Here is a 13,539-nt window from a genome sequence, read left to right as displayed (position 1 = left end):
GAGCAGAAAACGAGCCTCCGGCGGGATCAAGATAACGATGATAGTGACGGACCTTTTTAGTTCATGACACGAATAATACAATTTAGATGGTAATTCCAGTTTTATGAAACATCGTGGGCGAATATATAGTACAAACAAAAACAAATATAGTAAAATATATGCAAACTTGAACCTAAATTGTAAAGAACTTTGAAGACAGTCCGGTCTGTCCCATATTGGAGGAATTCGTTTAATTCTGCACATCTCAGGCGAATGAGATTGTTTTATTCACAAAGATATTTAATAAAACCCGAAATACTAACTACATTATTACTGAAATGAATATAAACGCGAAACCTTTTAAAAAGCAGATGATGCATGACGATGGTTCCCTCTAGTGGACAAATGGTGCTGGTGCAGATGGGCCGAAAACCTCATGATCTTTTATCAACAAAGACTTTCAGAATTTATTTATTTATTTATTTATTTATCTATTTATTTACAGAAGCCGCTCTGTTAGTTTGACAGCATAATACAACATTACGTACAAGAACAAGGAAAATATAACGATGGAAACTGAAGGAAAATAACGACTCAAAATGACCGAATATTTTGTTAACAAATAAAAATTAAGACATTTTCTATCCGGAAAAGTTTTAAGATTCTTATAATGGAATCTAATTTAATCCACAGAGTACACATTGATCAATGAGATTCTGGTTCTGATTCAGCCCAGTCTAACCAGTTCCCAGTCTAACCAGCTCCCAGTCTAACCAGTTCCCAGTCTAACCAGCTCCCAGTCTAACCAGCTCCCAGTCTAACGAGCACCCAGTCTAACCAGCTCCCAGTCTAACCAGCTCCCAGTCTAACCAGCACCCAGTCTAACCAGCTCCCAGTCTAACCAGCTCCCAGTCTAACCAGTTCCCAGTCTACCCAGCTCCCAGTCTAACGAGCACCCAGTCTAACCAGCACCCAGTCTAACCAGTTCCCAGTCTAACCAGTTCCCAGTCTAACCAGCTCCCAGTCTAACCAGTTCCCAGTCTAACCAGCTCCCAGTCTAACCAGCTCCCAGTCTAACCAGTTCCCAGTCTAACCAGAGGACAGATGGGACAGAAACTCACATCCAGGTAGAGGGGAGGGATTTGGATCATGGTCAAGATCCAGGTCTGGATCTGGATCTGGTTTAGGATCAGGATAAGGATCAGGACCCGGATAAGGATCAGGATCCAGGATCCAGGTCTGGACCAGGATCAGGATCCAGGTCTGGATCTGATCTGGATTCTGAAGCAGATTGTTGTCTGGAGCTGTTTGTCAATAATATGATGATTTTGTTTGAATTCTCTTGATCGCAGTTTAACCAATCGACCGTTTTTAGTCGTCACCATGGAAACCGCTGTCCTGTGTAGATACACGTTCCTGAGAGTTTCTCCTACAGGTGCACCTTCAGTGGGGTTGGTCTGACCCGGGTCCCATCGCAGCAGGACAAGAACCGGGTCCAGTACTTCCTGAACTGCTCATCTCGAAAACCGTAAATGACCGGACTCATGAAACGAGGGATGATGTAGACGACCAGATAGAAGATGTATCGGATCTCCAGCCCCAGGCGGGGGAAGAGGGAGATGAGCGCCGCCTGAAGGGACGGAACCACGAAGGCCAGCATGCAGAGCAACAGCTGGAAGAGAAGAAGAACTTCATCAACCCCTCAAGAAGCCAGCAGAAGCCAGCAGAAGCTAGCAGAAGCTAGCAGAAGCTAGCAGAAGCCAGCAGAAGCCAGCAGAAGCTAACAGAAGCCAGAAGAAGTCAACAGAAGCTAGCAGAAGCTAACAGAAGCTAACAGAAGCCAACAGAAGCCAGCAGAAGCTAACAGAAGCCAGAAGAAGCTAACATGTCTCCACCTCATCCCTCCTCCAAAGCTGGATGAGGAGAACCTTCACTGTGTGGTCAGTTAGCAGGTTTGTGCGTCCGCTCCTGTAAACGTGCTCAAACAAAAACCGTGGCGACGCCATCGAGCAGGAACAGGAAGCAGCTTCTGCGGCGGAACACCCACCTGCAGCCCGTGGAGCAGCACGGTGTTCCTGGCCCTCCTGATGGAGGCCAGGCCCGCCGAGGCTGCGTGCGCCGTCAGCATGATCTTGCAGTAGGTGTAGAGCAGCATCAGAGCCACGAAGGACAGGTAGACGCCGTCAAACACGCAGTTCTTGTAGTAGATGGAGCGGTGACGGAAGAGCAGCGGGTGGTCGCAGAAAATGGTGCTGCGGAAAAAGCCGAGGGGCTCGTGGACGATGGTGATGAGCAGGTCGGAGATGGGGGGCACGATGGTGAGCAGCAGGATGCAGCCAATCAGCAGGAGGGTGCGGGAGATGGTGCACATCTGGCCGTAGTGCAGAGGGAAGCAGATGGAGATGTAGCGCTCCACCGCCATGCCGGCCAGGATGAGAGGGGTGGAGCGGGTGGTGAGGACAGCCAGCATGATCTGAGGGAAGCAGGACGGACAGAGCCAAGTCACATGCTGCTCCCCAGCAGGAGGAGCAGCCTGAGGAGCAGCAGGAGGAGCAGCAGGAGGAACAGCACGAGGAACAGCAGGAGGAACAGCATGAGGAGCAGCATGAGGAGCAGCAGGAGGAACAGCAGGAGGAACAGCAGGAGGAACAGCAGGAGGAACAGCAGGAGGAACAGCCTGAGGAACAGCACAAGGAACAGCAGGAGGAACAGCCTGAGGAACAGCACGAGGAACAGCACGAGGAACAGCCTGAGGAACAGCCTGAGGAGCAGCAGGAGGAACAGCAGGAGGAACAGCAGGAGGAACAGCCTGAGGAACAGCACAAGGAACAGCAGGAGGAACAGCCTGAGGAACAGCACAAGGAACAGCAGGAGGAACAGCCTGAGGAACAGCACGAGGAACAGCACGAGGAACAGCCTGAGGAACAGCCTGAGGAGCAGCAGGAGGAACAGCAGGAGGAACAGCCTGAGGAACAGCACGAGGAACAGCAGGAGGAACAGCCTGAGGAACAGCAAGAGGAGCAGCAGGAGGAACAGCCTGAGGAACAGCCTGAGGAGCAGCACAAGGAACAGCCTGAGGAACAGCCTGAGGAGCAGCACGAGGAACAGCACGAGGAACAGCCTGAGGAGCAGCACGAGGAACAGCACGAGGAACAGCAGGAGGAACAGCACGAGGAACAGCAGGAGGAGGAACAGCAGGAGGAACAGCACGAGGAACAGCAGGAGGAACAGCAGGAGGAACAGCACGAGGAACAGCAGGAGGAACAGCATGAGGAACAGCAGGAGGAACAGCAGGAGGAACAGCAGGAGGAACAGCACGAGGAACAGCAGGAGGAACAGCCTGAGGAACAGCACGAGGAGCAGCAGGAGGAACAGCCTGAGGAACAGCATGAGGAACAGCCTGAGGAACAGCACGAGGAACAGCACGAGGAACAGCACGAGGAGCAGCAGGAGGAACAGCCTGAGAACAGCACGAGGAGCAGCAGGAGGAACAGCCTGAGGAACAGCACGAGGAACAGCAGGAGGAACAGCCTGAGGAACAGCCTGAGGAACAGCACGAGGAACAGCCTGAGGAACAGCACGAGGAACAGCACGAGGAACAGCACGAGGAGCAGCAGGAGGAACAGCCTGAGGAACAGCACGAGGAACAGCAGGAGGAACAGCAGGAGGAACAGCAGGAGGAGCAGCAAGAGGAACACAGGCTTTTCCTCAGGCTGGGGAGCAGCCACGAGCTTCTGAGTGGGCTACAATCACCAGGCAGCAGCAGACGGAGGTGTGGATCATCCTGAAGATGTAGCTCAGCACGTAGAGCGCCGTGACCAGGCTGAGCTGCAGAGCGTCGTTGATCACCATGTAGATGAACAGGATGTAGCGAGGGTTCTCGTAGAAGAGGCTGGAATCAGAGAGGACAGACGGCTGATTTGAGTGAGTAAACATCTACTGGTTGGTGGGTGAGGAGGTGATCGTGGTGCACGTGGAGGTGATCGTGGTGCACGTGGAGGTGATCGTGGTGCACGTGGAGGTGGCACCTGTGCTGCAGGAAGGTGTAGACCATGCTGCTGTTGATGATGGAGAGGACCAGCCACACCAGCATGGCCACGATGTTCTTGGCGAGAGCGTTAGCGAAGCTGTCTTTGTAGGCGGCCACAGCGCCCCCTGGCAGCGCAGAGCTGCCGTTACACAGCAGGTCCAGAGGGTTCGGAGAGGAGGCGTTCAGGAACATCTGGTCACCGGAGCTCTGACGGCTGAATTCACCAACACTTTAGTTTCACAGATGTTTTACACGAATTTAAACACAAGAGCTGATAGGAGGTTTAAAAACGAACGAAGGAACAACAGAAAAAGCGCGTTTGAAGCATTTATGTGATCAGTGAACTAAATCAGCAGATTCTGCTGCCGCCTTTAGAATGTTTAAATGTTTAAATGTTTAGAACTTAAATCAGACTAAATCAACAGTTTCGCTACACTAAAATTGAAATCACGTTTTCTTGTGATGATTCCGTCATCACTGAAACCAGAAAGATTCGAAGTCTGACGTCAAATCGATCGATGGCACCTTTTTTCCGTATTTTCCTGAAGCCCCCTCAGCGCGGCCACAGCGCCCCCTACTGGACAGGTTCTGAAGAAACTTGTTGGTTCTTTCACTTTTTCATCCTTTTTTCCAGCAAAACTGTGGAAAATGAGCATAAAAGAGCCTAAATGAGCCTAAATGAGCCTAAATGAGCCTAAATGAGTATAAAAGAGCCTAAAAGAGCCTAAATGAGCCTAAATGAGCATAAATGAGCCTAAATGAGCCTAAATGAGCCTAAATGAGCATAAAAGAGCCTAAATGAGCATAAATGAGCATAAATGAGCCTAAATGAGCATAAATAAGCGTAAAAGAGCCTAAATGAGCCTAAATGAGCATAAAAGAGCCTAAATGAGCATAAATGAGCCTAAATAAGCATAAATAAGCATAAATAAGCGTAAAAGAGCCTAAATGAGCCTAAATGAGCATAAAAGAGCCTAAATGAGCCTAAATGAGCCTAAATGAGCTTAAATGAGTCGGGTTCAGGTGTGAATAAAGTAAAGGGACAGACTGAAGCAGGTGCCAGGGTCGAGTATTGAGCAGGTATCATGTGTGAAAGCTCCTGATGGAAACATTTCCAGATGTGAGCAGCTGGTACCCGAACACATCCTGATGCTTCTCCCTCAAAGAGTTTTGATTAATTCACAGTTTAAAATTCAATAAATCACTTTGATCCGAGGATCAAAAGACTTTTCTGTGAGGACGTCAGATCAAAGTCAGAAATCAGCTTCTGGAAGCTCCAGAGAACCTCAGACCCAAACTAAAGAACCTCTGAGACGGAACCACCAGAACATCAAAGAGCTGTGATGAGCCTGCAGCAGAATTCAGCTTCTGGCCCAAAAAGGTTCTTTTATGTTTTGATGTCAGAACATCTCAGCATGTGTAAATATGCAGAAAACCTCATTTGCTCGTGTCTCACCTGCCTGCTCTCACCGAGGCGCCGGTTCCGTCCAGCCCAAAGCCTGGACCGTCATGGAGGCGATCTGTACAGATTAATCAATGAAGAAGAAATGATCAGAACCTGGATCAGCACCAGTAGAACCAGCAGGACACGCGGGAGCGCAGGTACCTGCTGAGCTGCTGGAGCCTCTGCAGGAGCTTCTCAGCGTCTTTTCTTCATGTCGCTGTGCTCATGGGCGTGGACGCGGTCCTGATGTCACAGGTCATGTTCTGGATCCCTTCAGGACCCACCGGATCCCCCGACAGTCAGATGGAAAACAAGGTGATTCCTCTGGAACCTCCAGCACGTTGGCAGGTCTCTGCTTCAGGTTCACCTTCAGCGCTGCCACAACTTGTTCCATAAACCTGGTCTGGTGCCAGTTCAGGACCAGGACTTTAAGACATGTGTGAATATCAAAGTGTTTCACAAGATCATGTGTGAGCATCCCAGAGTTGGACCAGATCATGTGTGAAGATCTTCGGGTTAGTCATGATCATATGTGAACATCTCAGGATTCAGATTCAGATTCAGGTCCTTTATTGTCCCACACGGGGACATTTACAGTGCAACAGCAGCAGAGAAAAATAAGATAGAATAGAATAGAATAGAACAGGATCTGGAATATACAAAGAGGATGTATATTTACAATAATCCAGGTAAATGGATACTCGGCCCCTGTGTACCTGTACAGGTACAGAGGGTGAATACAATATACACATCAGAATATATAATATTCAGATTGTGTTAGCATCGTTATGTTTATTGTGCAGTCTGACAGCAGCCGGCAGGAGAGAGCTGCGATACCTCTCCTCCACCCAGCGAGGGTGGAGTCAGGGTGTCCTGTGGGGGGGGGACGTGTTGTCCAACATGGAGGACAGCTGAGCCATCATCCTCCCGTCCCCCACCACCTCCACCGAGTCCAGGGGACATCCCAGGACAGAGCTGGCCCTCCTCACCAGTCTGTCCATCCTCTTCCTGTCCCTGTCCAGGGGACATCCCAGGACAGAGCTGGCCCTCCTTACCAGTCTGTCCGTCCTCCTCCTGTCCCTGTCCAGGGGACATCCCAGGACAGAGCTGGCCCTCCTTACCAGTCTGTCCGTCCTCCTCCTGTCCCTGTCCAGGGGACATCCCAGGACAGAGCTGGCCCTCCTCACCAGTCTGTCCATCCTCTTCCTGTCCCTGTCCGTGATGCTACTGGACCAGCAGACAGTCCCGTAGAAGATGGCTGATCCCACCACAGAGTCATAGAAAGTCCTCAGGAGGGGTCCCTGAGACCTCAGCCTCCTGAGCAGGAACAGTCTGCTGTTGCCCTTCTTGACCAGGGCGTCTGTGTTGTGTGTCCAGTCCAGGTTATTGTTCAGGTGAACACCCAGGTACTTGGAGGACTCCACCACGTCAACATCCGTTCCCAGGACGTTCACTGGTGCAGGCGGGGGGTTGTTACGCCTGCGGAGATCCACCACCAGCTCCTTGGTTTTGCCAGCGTTGATCTTGGATGGGACCAGATCATGTGTGAACGTCTCAGGGTTGGACCAGATCATGTGTGAACGTCTCAGGGTTGGACCAGATCATGTGTGAACGTTTCAGGGTTGGACCAGATCATGTGTGAACGTCTCAGGGTTGGACCAGATCATGTGTGAATGTCTCAGGGTTGGACCAGATCATGTGTGAACGTCTCAGGGTCAGTCCAGATCATGTGTGAACGTCTCAGGTTGGACCAGATCATGTGTGAATGTCTCAGGGTTGGTCCAGATCATGTGTGAACGTCTCAGGGTTGGACCAGATCATGTGTGAATGTCTCAGGGTTGGTCCAGATCATGTGTGAACGTCTCAGGGTCGGTCCAGATCATGTGTGAACGTCTCAGGGTTGGACCAGATCATGTGTGAATGTCTCAGGGTTGGACCAGATCATGTGTGAATGTCTCAGGGTTGGACCAGATCATGTGTGAACGTCTCAGGGTTGGACCAGATCATGTGTGAACGTTTCAGGGTCGGTCCAGATCATGTGTGAATGTCTCAGGGTTGGTCCAGATCATGTGTGAATGTCTCAGGGTTGGACCAGATCATGTGTGAACGTCTCAGGGTTGGTCCAGATCATGTGTGAACGTCTCAGGGTTGGTCCAGATCATGTGTGAATGTCTCAGGGTTGGACCAGATCATGTGTGAATGTCTCAGGGTTGGTCCAGATCATGTGTGAATGTCTCAGGGTTGGACCAGATCATGTGTGAACGTTTCAGGGTTGGACCAGATCATGTGTGAACGTCTCAGGGTTGGACCAGATCATGTGTGAATGTCTCAGGGTTGGACCAGATCATGTGTGAACGTCTCAGGTCGGTCCAGATCATGTGTGAACGTCTCAGGGTTGGACCAGATCATGTGTGAATGTCTCAGGGTGGTCCAGATCATGTGTGAACGTCTCAGGGTTGGACCAGATCATGTGTGAATGTCTCAGGGTTGGACCAGATCATGTGTGAATGTCTCAGGGTCGGTCCAGATCATGTGTGAACGTCTCAGGGTTGGACCAGATCATGTGTGAATGTCTCAGGGTTGGACCAGATCATGTGTGAATGTCTCAGGTTGGACCAGATCATGTGTGAATGTCTCAGGGTCGGTCCAGATCATGTGTGAGCTCTGACTTGTTATGTCCCCTTCCAGAAGAGCAGGTTACACATGTGATTATTTTCCTGATGCTGTGAAATCTCAGTTGCAGCAATAATAACAAACCAAATGATTTTCATGGTTTATTGACACTTTATCAGCCCAAAGACTTCAGATGCCTCCAGAGGTCCAGTTCAGTCCGGTTTCATGTGGAACACTCTGGACCAGGTCGCTCGGCCGCCTCCTCAGGTAGTTGTGGGACTTCAGCCTGGTCAGGTTTATTGATCAGCCCTTTTTGATTGGATTTGAGGCTGATGGAGAGATTGATGACTTCACTTTGTTTGTTAAGGGTGTGTTTCAGAGTGTGTTCACGGGGGCCACCTCCGGCCGGGGGACGCCGCACCTTCTGATCTGAAGGTTCATCTTCAAGTATTTCCTGAACTTTTTGTCTCTGAAGCCATAGATGATTGGGCTGAGGAAGCGGGGCAGGATGTAGACAATCAGGTAGTTTGCAAACCTGATCTCCAGGATCCACCCAGGGAAGATGAGGTGAAGGGCGATCTCCACGCTGGGGGAAATGTAGGAGAGCATGCACATGAAGAGCTGCACTCCGTGGAGCAGGATGGTGTTTCTGGCTCTCAGGGCGGAGGTCTTCTCTGTGGAAAGCGCTCGTGCTGCAAACAGGATTTTTAAGTAGCTGAAGACCAGAGTCAGAAAGACCAAGGAGAAGTAGATGATATCGAAGGCCTGCCTTTTGTGAGCCAGGACGGGATCCTTGAAGATGTTGTTTCGCAGGCAGAAGACTGACTGATGGAAGAAGCTGAGGGACTCGGTCGCCAGCGTGACAAATAAATCTGTGATGTCTGGAGCAACACACATGAACCAGATCAGGCTGATCACAATGTAAGTTCTCCTGACGGTGCAGATCTGGGCGTGACGCAAAGGCTCGCAGATGGAAATGTAGCGCTCTATAGCCATGCTAGCTAGGTTGATGGGGGTGTTTCTGGTGGTGAAAACCGCCAGCAGGATGAAGACGCAGCACACGGCCACATTAATCTTGTAGAGAACGTAGCTGAGGATGAAGAGCAGGGTGGTGACGGTCAGCTGAATGGCATCATTGATGACCATGTGGATGAAGAGGATGTAACGAGGGTCTTCATAGAATCCCTGGAGGAAGACAGAATGTGTGAGTGTGTGTGTGTGTGTGTGCGTGTGTGCGTGTGTGTGTGTGTGTGTGTGAACCTGGTGTTTAAAGAAGGTCACCACCAATGAGCCGTTGATGGAGCTGAGGACGAACCAGACCAAAACCACGATCAGGTTCTTGAGCAGGGCTGTGACGTAGGCGTCCCTGACGACCGCGCCCTGTGACCAGCAGGGGGAGCCAGAGAGGCAGAGGTCAGTTCTACGCTACACAGGTGGGAGGACGCTGCAGGTAGATTTGAGCTTTAGGAAACGTGGATTTGAGGAGGAAACACAATAACAATTGGTTTGATTTGAATGAAATCAGCGTGAGTGATGATTCTGTCTCCAATCATCAGTTTTCTGTTAACAGGATGGGAGCCAGAAAGAGGGTTAAAAACCAAACACCTAAAAAAGCTGAACACAGCCGACCTGAGGAATCGTCGCGTTGCTCTGTGAGGAGCTCATACTTCACTGAGACCTGAGAAACACAAATATGGTCCATTTCAGATCAACACAGGTGACATTTCTGGCACACGAAGACTTCAAAGCTTTCACAACACGGAAGTGATCAAACCCCAACACTGATCTCACCTCTTCTGGTGATCAATAACTGATCAGAGATCAGCCTGCAGGGCCTCAGGTGACGTCGTTCACCTGTCAGCTGCTGCTGCGCAAACAAGTGTTACACAAGATTTAACAAAAGTCCGTTTAAATGTTGATCTGTTGCATTAAAAAGGATCCTCAGTGATACAGCAGATCACACACACACACACACACACACACACACACCACACACACACACACACACACACACACCACTTTAGACAGTAAATATTGTTCTGCTTTAGAATCCAAGACTCAGGGTCTGGAGACTGACGCTACCTGTCGGTTCTGGTGGGTTCTGCCCACCTGAGTCAGACTGAGCTCCGCCTGACGGGTCGAGCCTTTAAACTCTCAGGACTCGACACCCTCGGGTCGTCATGACACCGGAGATCACATGGACCACAAACAATCATCCATTTATTTCACTGACTTTAAAAACTGATCCTCTTTCATCGAAAATGAATCTTTAAAAAACAGATTTAAAATGATCAAACAGGATTCTCTATGCGTTTCCATAGCAACCATAGCCAGTTGAGCTAATGTAAGCGACTGGAGCTTTGATTAGACATTGTTTTGGTCTGAGTGATGAAGATCTTTTTATTGTTACAGAATTTAACTCATTAATTCTCTATGAGCTGAGCACAAACCCAGAAACATCCAAGAACACCACAGAAATAATATCTTCAAAATGTTCTTTACACAACAGACATAAAAGACCTCAAATAACAGCGAGCAAGAACCAGAACTTGCTGACTCCTCCTCGTTCCTGGTGGAAGCTAAGGCTGTTAGCACGACGCCGGTGCTGCTTTCTGCCCAACCCCGACTCTGGTGACCTGCCTGGTACACAACACCATCAGAACAGGAGAACGTGAACATTTCAGCCTTCCTGTCTGTCACATGACAAAATAACCATTAAAGGAATTATTGTTGTGATCAAAGCAGAGGCCTGTTTTAACTGGTGGAAAGATCTTTGATTTATGAGAGGAGAGGAGAGGAGAGGAGAGGAGAGGAGGAGAGGAGAGGAGAGGAGAGGAGAGGGAGGGCGAGGGGGAGAGGAGAGGAGAGTTCTTCTCTTCTCTTCTCTTCTCTTCTCTTCTCTTCTCTTCTCTTCTTTTCTCTTCTCTTCTTTTCTCTTCTCTTCTCTTCTCTTCTCTTCTTTTCTCTTCTCTTCTCTTCTCTTCTCTTCTCTTCTCTTCTCTTCTCTTCTCTTCTCTTCTCTTCTCTTCTCTTCTCTTCTCTTCTCTTCTCTTCTCTTCTCTTCTCTTCTCTTCTCTTCTCTTCTCTTCTCTTCTCTTCTCTTCTCTTCGAGGAGAGGAGAGGAGAGGAGAGGAGAGGAGTTTTTCAGTTTTTCAAAGAGTAAGGTTTTAAATCTGATCTTAAAGTAGCGATGGAGTCAGCCTCCCGTACCTGGACAGGGAGCTGGTTCCAAAGCAGGGGGGCCTGGTAGCTAAATGCTCGGCCCCCCATTCTACTCCTAGAGACTCTGGGAACCACAAGTAGACCAGCATCCTGAGAGCGGAACGGTCTATTGGGCTGATAAGGGGTCACTAGCTCCTCCAGGTAGGATGGAGCTAGGCCTCTGAGGACCTGGTAGGTCAGGAGGAGGGTTTTAAAAATTATTCTAAATTTAACGGGCAGCCAATGAAGCGACGCCAGTCCAGGAGTCATGTGATCTCTGTGGTCAGTACCTGTCAGAACTCTGGCTGCAGCATTTTGGATCAGAGAATCGGAGATAGTAGAATAGAATACCACAGAATGCCAACACAAAAAAACAAGTTTATTGATGAACCAAAATGACTTCAAGTGGTAATAATAGAGAGGGAAATATTCCCTTTGACAAGAGTCTCAAAGTCTGGAGTTACAGTAGACAAAGCAACTCTGAGGTCATGTTCAATGTCCAGTCTGTTTCGGTGCTTTGTCTTCAGCTGAACCAGAGCTGAGAAGCCACACTCACAGAGATAGGTAGTGCTGAATGGCAAGAGGATCTTTACTGCTCGAGTGGCAAGGGAAGGATACTCGCTCATCACAATGCTGCACCAGAAATGGGAGAGGCTTACCGCCATGAATTTCCTTTTCAGTGTGCGGTCACATGACAGCTCCACCAGCATACTCTCTTCGTTGCTTGGCAACGTGATGCTTTCCATGTCGATTCCAAAGGGGTCGCGTATCCAGTCATCATCCCTCTGTTTCTCGGGAAAGTGGTGATTAAACTGCTCCAGAAGTTTATTCAGATGTGTCGTGATTGTTTTCGACATTACATTTGTTCCTGCCGTGTCCAGTTGCTGTCCCTCATTAAAGGCATTGGGGAACATGTCGAGCCGGTTTTTAGAAACATGACTTGCCCATAAGGAGATCTTTTTTTTGAAAGCTTCGATTTTGTCATATTGTTCAAAAATGTTGTGCCCTCTCCCCTGTACAGGCACATTTAATGCATTTAACTGGTCAAACACACCCGCAAGATAAGCAACGTGTGCGAGCCCCACACTGTTACTAAACAGGTCTGCAAGAGGCGAATTGTTCTGGGCAAGAAAGGCTGCGATTTCAGCTCGTAGTTCATAAAAACGGGACAATACCTTTCCCCTCGAAAGCCAACGTACCTCGGCATGATGCAACACTTGTACATGGTCACTACCAAGATCTTGGCATAGTTTTTGAAAACATCGGGTGTTCTTTGCACTCCGTTTAATGTAGTTTACCACTTGGATGACATCTTTTAATGTTCCATGAAGTACAGGTACCATATCCTTTGCTTCTAGGGCCTCCCGATGCAAAAAACAGTGGTTCCATGTTGCATTCGGAGCTTTCTCAAGTATTCTCCTCACGACCCCCGAGTTTTTTCCTATCATGGAGGCAGCACCATCAGTTGTGATACCGACGCACATGTCCCAGCTTAGGCCCACTGAACTCAAATACAAGTCCACGGAGCTGAAAATGTCTTCTGCAGTCGTAGTAGTAAGGAGCTCTCTTGAGCAGAGAAAGTGTTCCTGTAAGTCTCCGTCCCACACATGTCTCACGTAAACAAGTAAAACTGCTTTGTTTGTTATGTCAGTAGATTCATCCATTTGTAAATCAAAATGACCACTTGCCTTAATGCGAGCTGTGGTCTGTTGTTTGATGTCCGCCGACAGGTCTTCAATTCGCCTACTTATTGTGTCATTTGACAGAGGTATAGTTTTTAGTTTATCAGCTGCGGATTGATCCAAAACCTCTCTGACCATGTCCATAGCTGCAGGTAAGATGAGGTCCTCTGCAATGGTGTGGGGCTTTTTTAACTTCGCAATACGATGTGCCACCTGGAAGATGCACGCAGTGCCTGTTCTTGCTTCGAGCACGAATAAGTAAGACACTTTTGTGATGTCCTCAGGTCTTGAAGTCGTCTTCTGAAGTACTCAACAGGTTTATCTTTGAGAGTGTGGTGTTTTGTTTCCAAATGCTTCATGCTTTCATGTGCCAGCACCTCGCTACACAAAACACAGAGGTTTTTGTCCTCCTTTCTCTTCAAGATAAGAAAATCCATATCTCATATATTCTTCGTTGTATCTGCATTTCGCCATGCTCAACATATGTAAACAAACTTTGCAGTTCTTTTTCTATGGTGTGAAATGGCGGATGTCAACGCCACCTACTGTTAAGGAGTATGAATTACACTCAATTAATTTTTTTTTTTTTT

General features: G+C 48.8%; 2 protein-coding genes across 2 annotated transcripts; both read right to left on the bottom strand.

The window, feature by feature from the left end:
* Positions 1-437: 437 nt before the first annotated feature.
* LOC130524245 (odorant receptor 131-2-like) lies at positions 438-4,284 on the bottom strand. The gene is made up of 4 exons (XM_057030192.1): positions 4,008-4,284; positions 3,733-3,871; positions 2,027-2,452; positions 438-1,651 (listed from the first exon to the last, which is right to left on the bottom strand). Exons 1-4 carry the CDS (start codon positions 4,199-4,201, stop codon positions 1,409-1,411), a joined length of 1,002 nt encoding a protein of 333 aa, XP_056886172.1. The 5' UTR covers positions 4,202-4,284; the 3' UTR covers positions 438-1,408.
* Positions 4,285-8,214: 3,930 nt separating this feature from the next.
* On the bottom strand, positions 8,215-9,478 carry LOC130524418 (odorant receptor 131-2-like). Its single transcript, XM_057030533.1, has one exon. It carries the CDS (start codon positions 9,210-9,212, stop codon positions 8,442-8,444), a length of 771 nt encoding a protein of 256 aa, XP_056886513.1. The 5' UTR covers positions 9,213-9,478; the 3' UTR covers positions 8,215-8,441.
* Between the last annotated feature and the right edge of the window lie 4,061 nt (positions 9,479-13,539).

Source organism: Takifugu flavidus, chromosome 4 (genome assembly GCF_003711565.1).
Source record: "Takifugu flavidus isolate HTHZ2018 chromosome 4, ASM371156v2, whole genome shotgun sequence".
NCBI lineage: Eukaryota > Metazoa > Chordata > Actinopteri > Tetraodontiformes > Tetraodontidae > Takifugu > Takifugu flavidus.
The sequence above is the reverse complement of the archived record's forward strand: the minus strand, read 5'-3'. Positions and strand labels throughout refer to the sequence as shown.

Coding starts and splice junctions, on each gene's coding strand:
- LOC130524245 (XM_057030192.1), bottom strand. CDS start 4,201: ATGTTCCTGAACGCCTCCTCTCCGAACCCTCTGGACCTGCTGTGTAAC. Junction 2,453..3,732: donor CCTCCGTCTGCTGCTGCCTG/GTGATTGTAGCC, acceptor TGCTTCCCTCAG/ATCATGCTGGCTGTCCTCAC. Junction 1,652..2,026: donor TGCTGCTCCACGGGCTGCAG/GTGGGTGTTCCG, acceptor CTTCTCTTCCAG/CTGTTGCTCTGCATGCTGGC.
- LOC130524418 (XM_057030533.1), bottom strand. CDS start 9,212: ATGGTCATCAATGATGCCATTCAGCTGACCGTCACCACCCTGCTCTTC.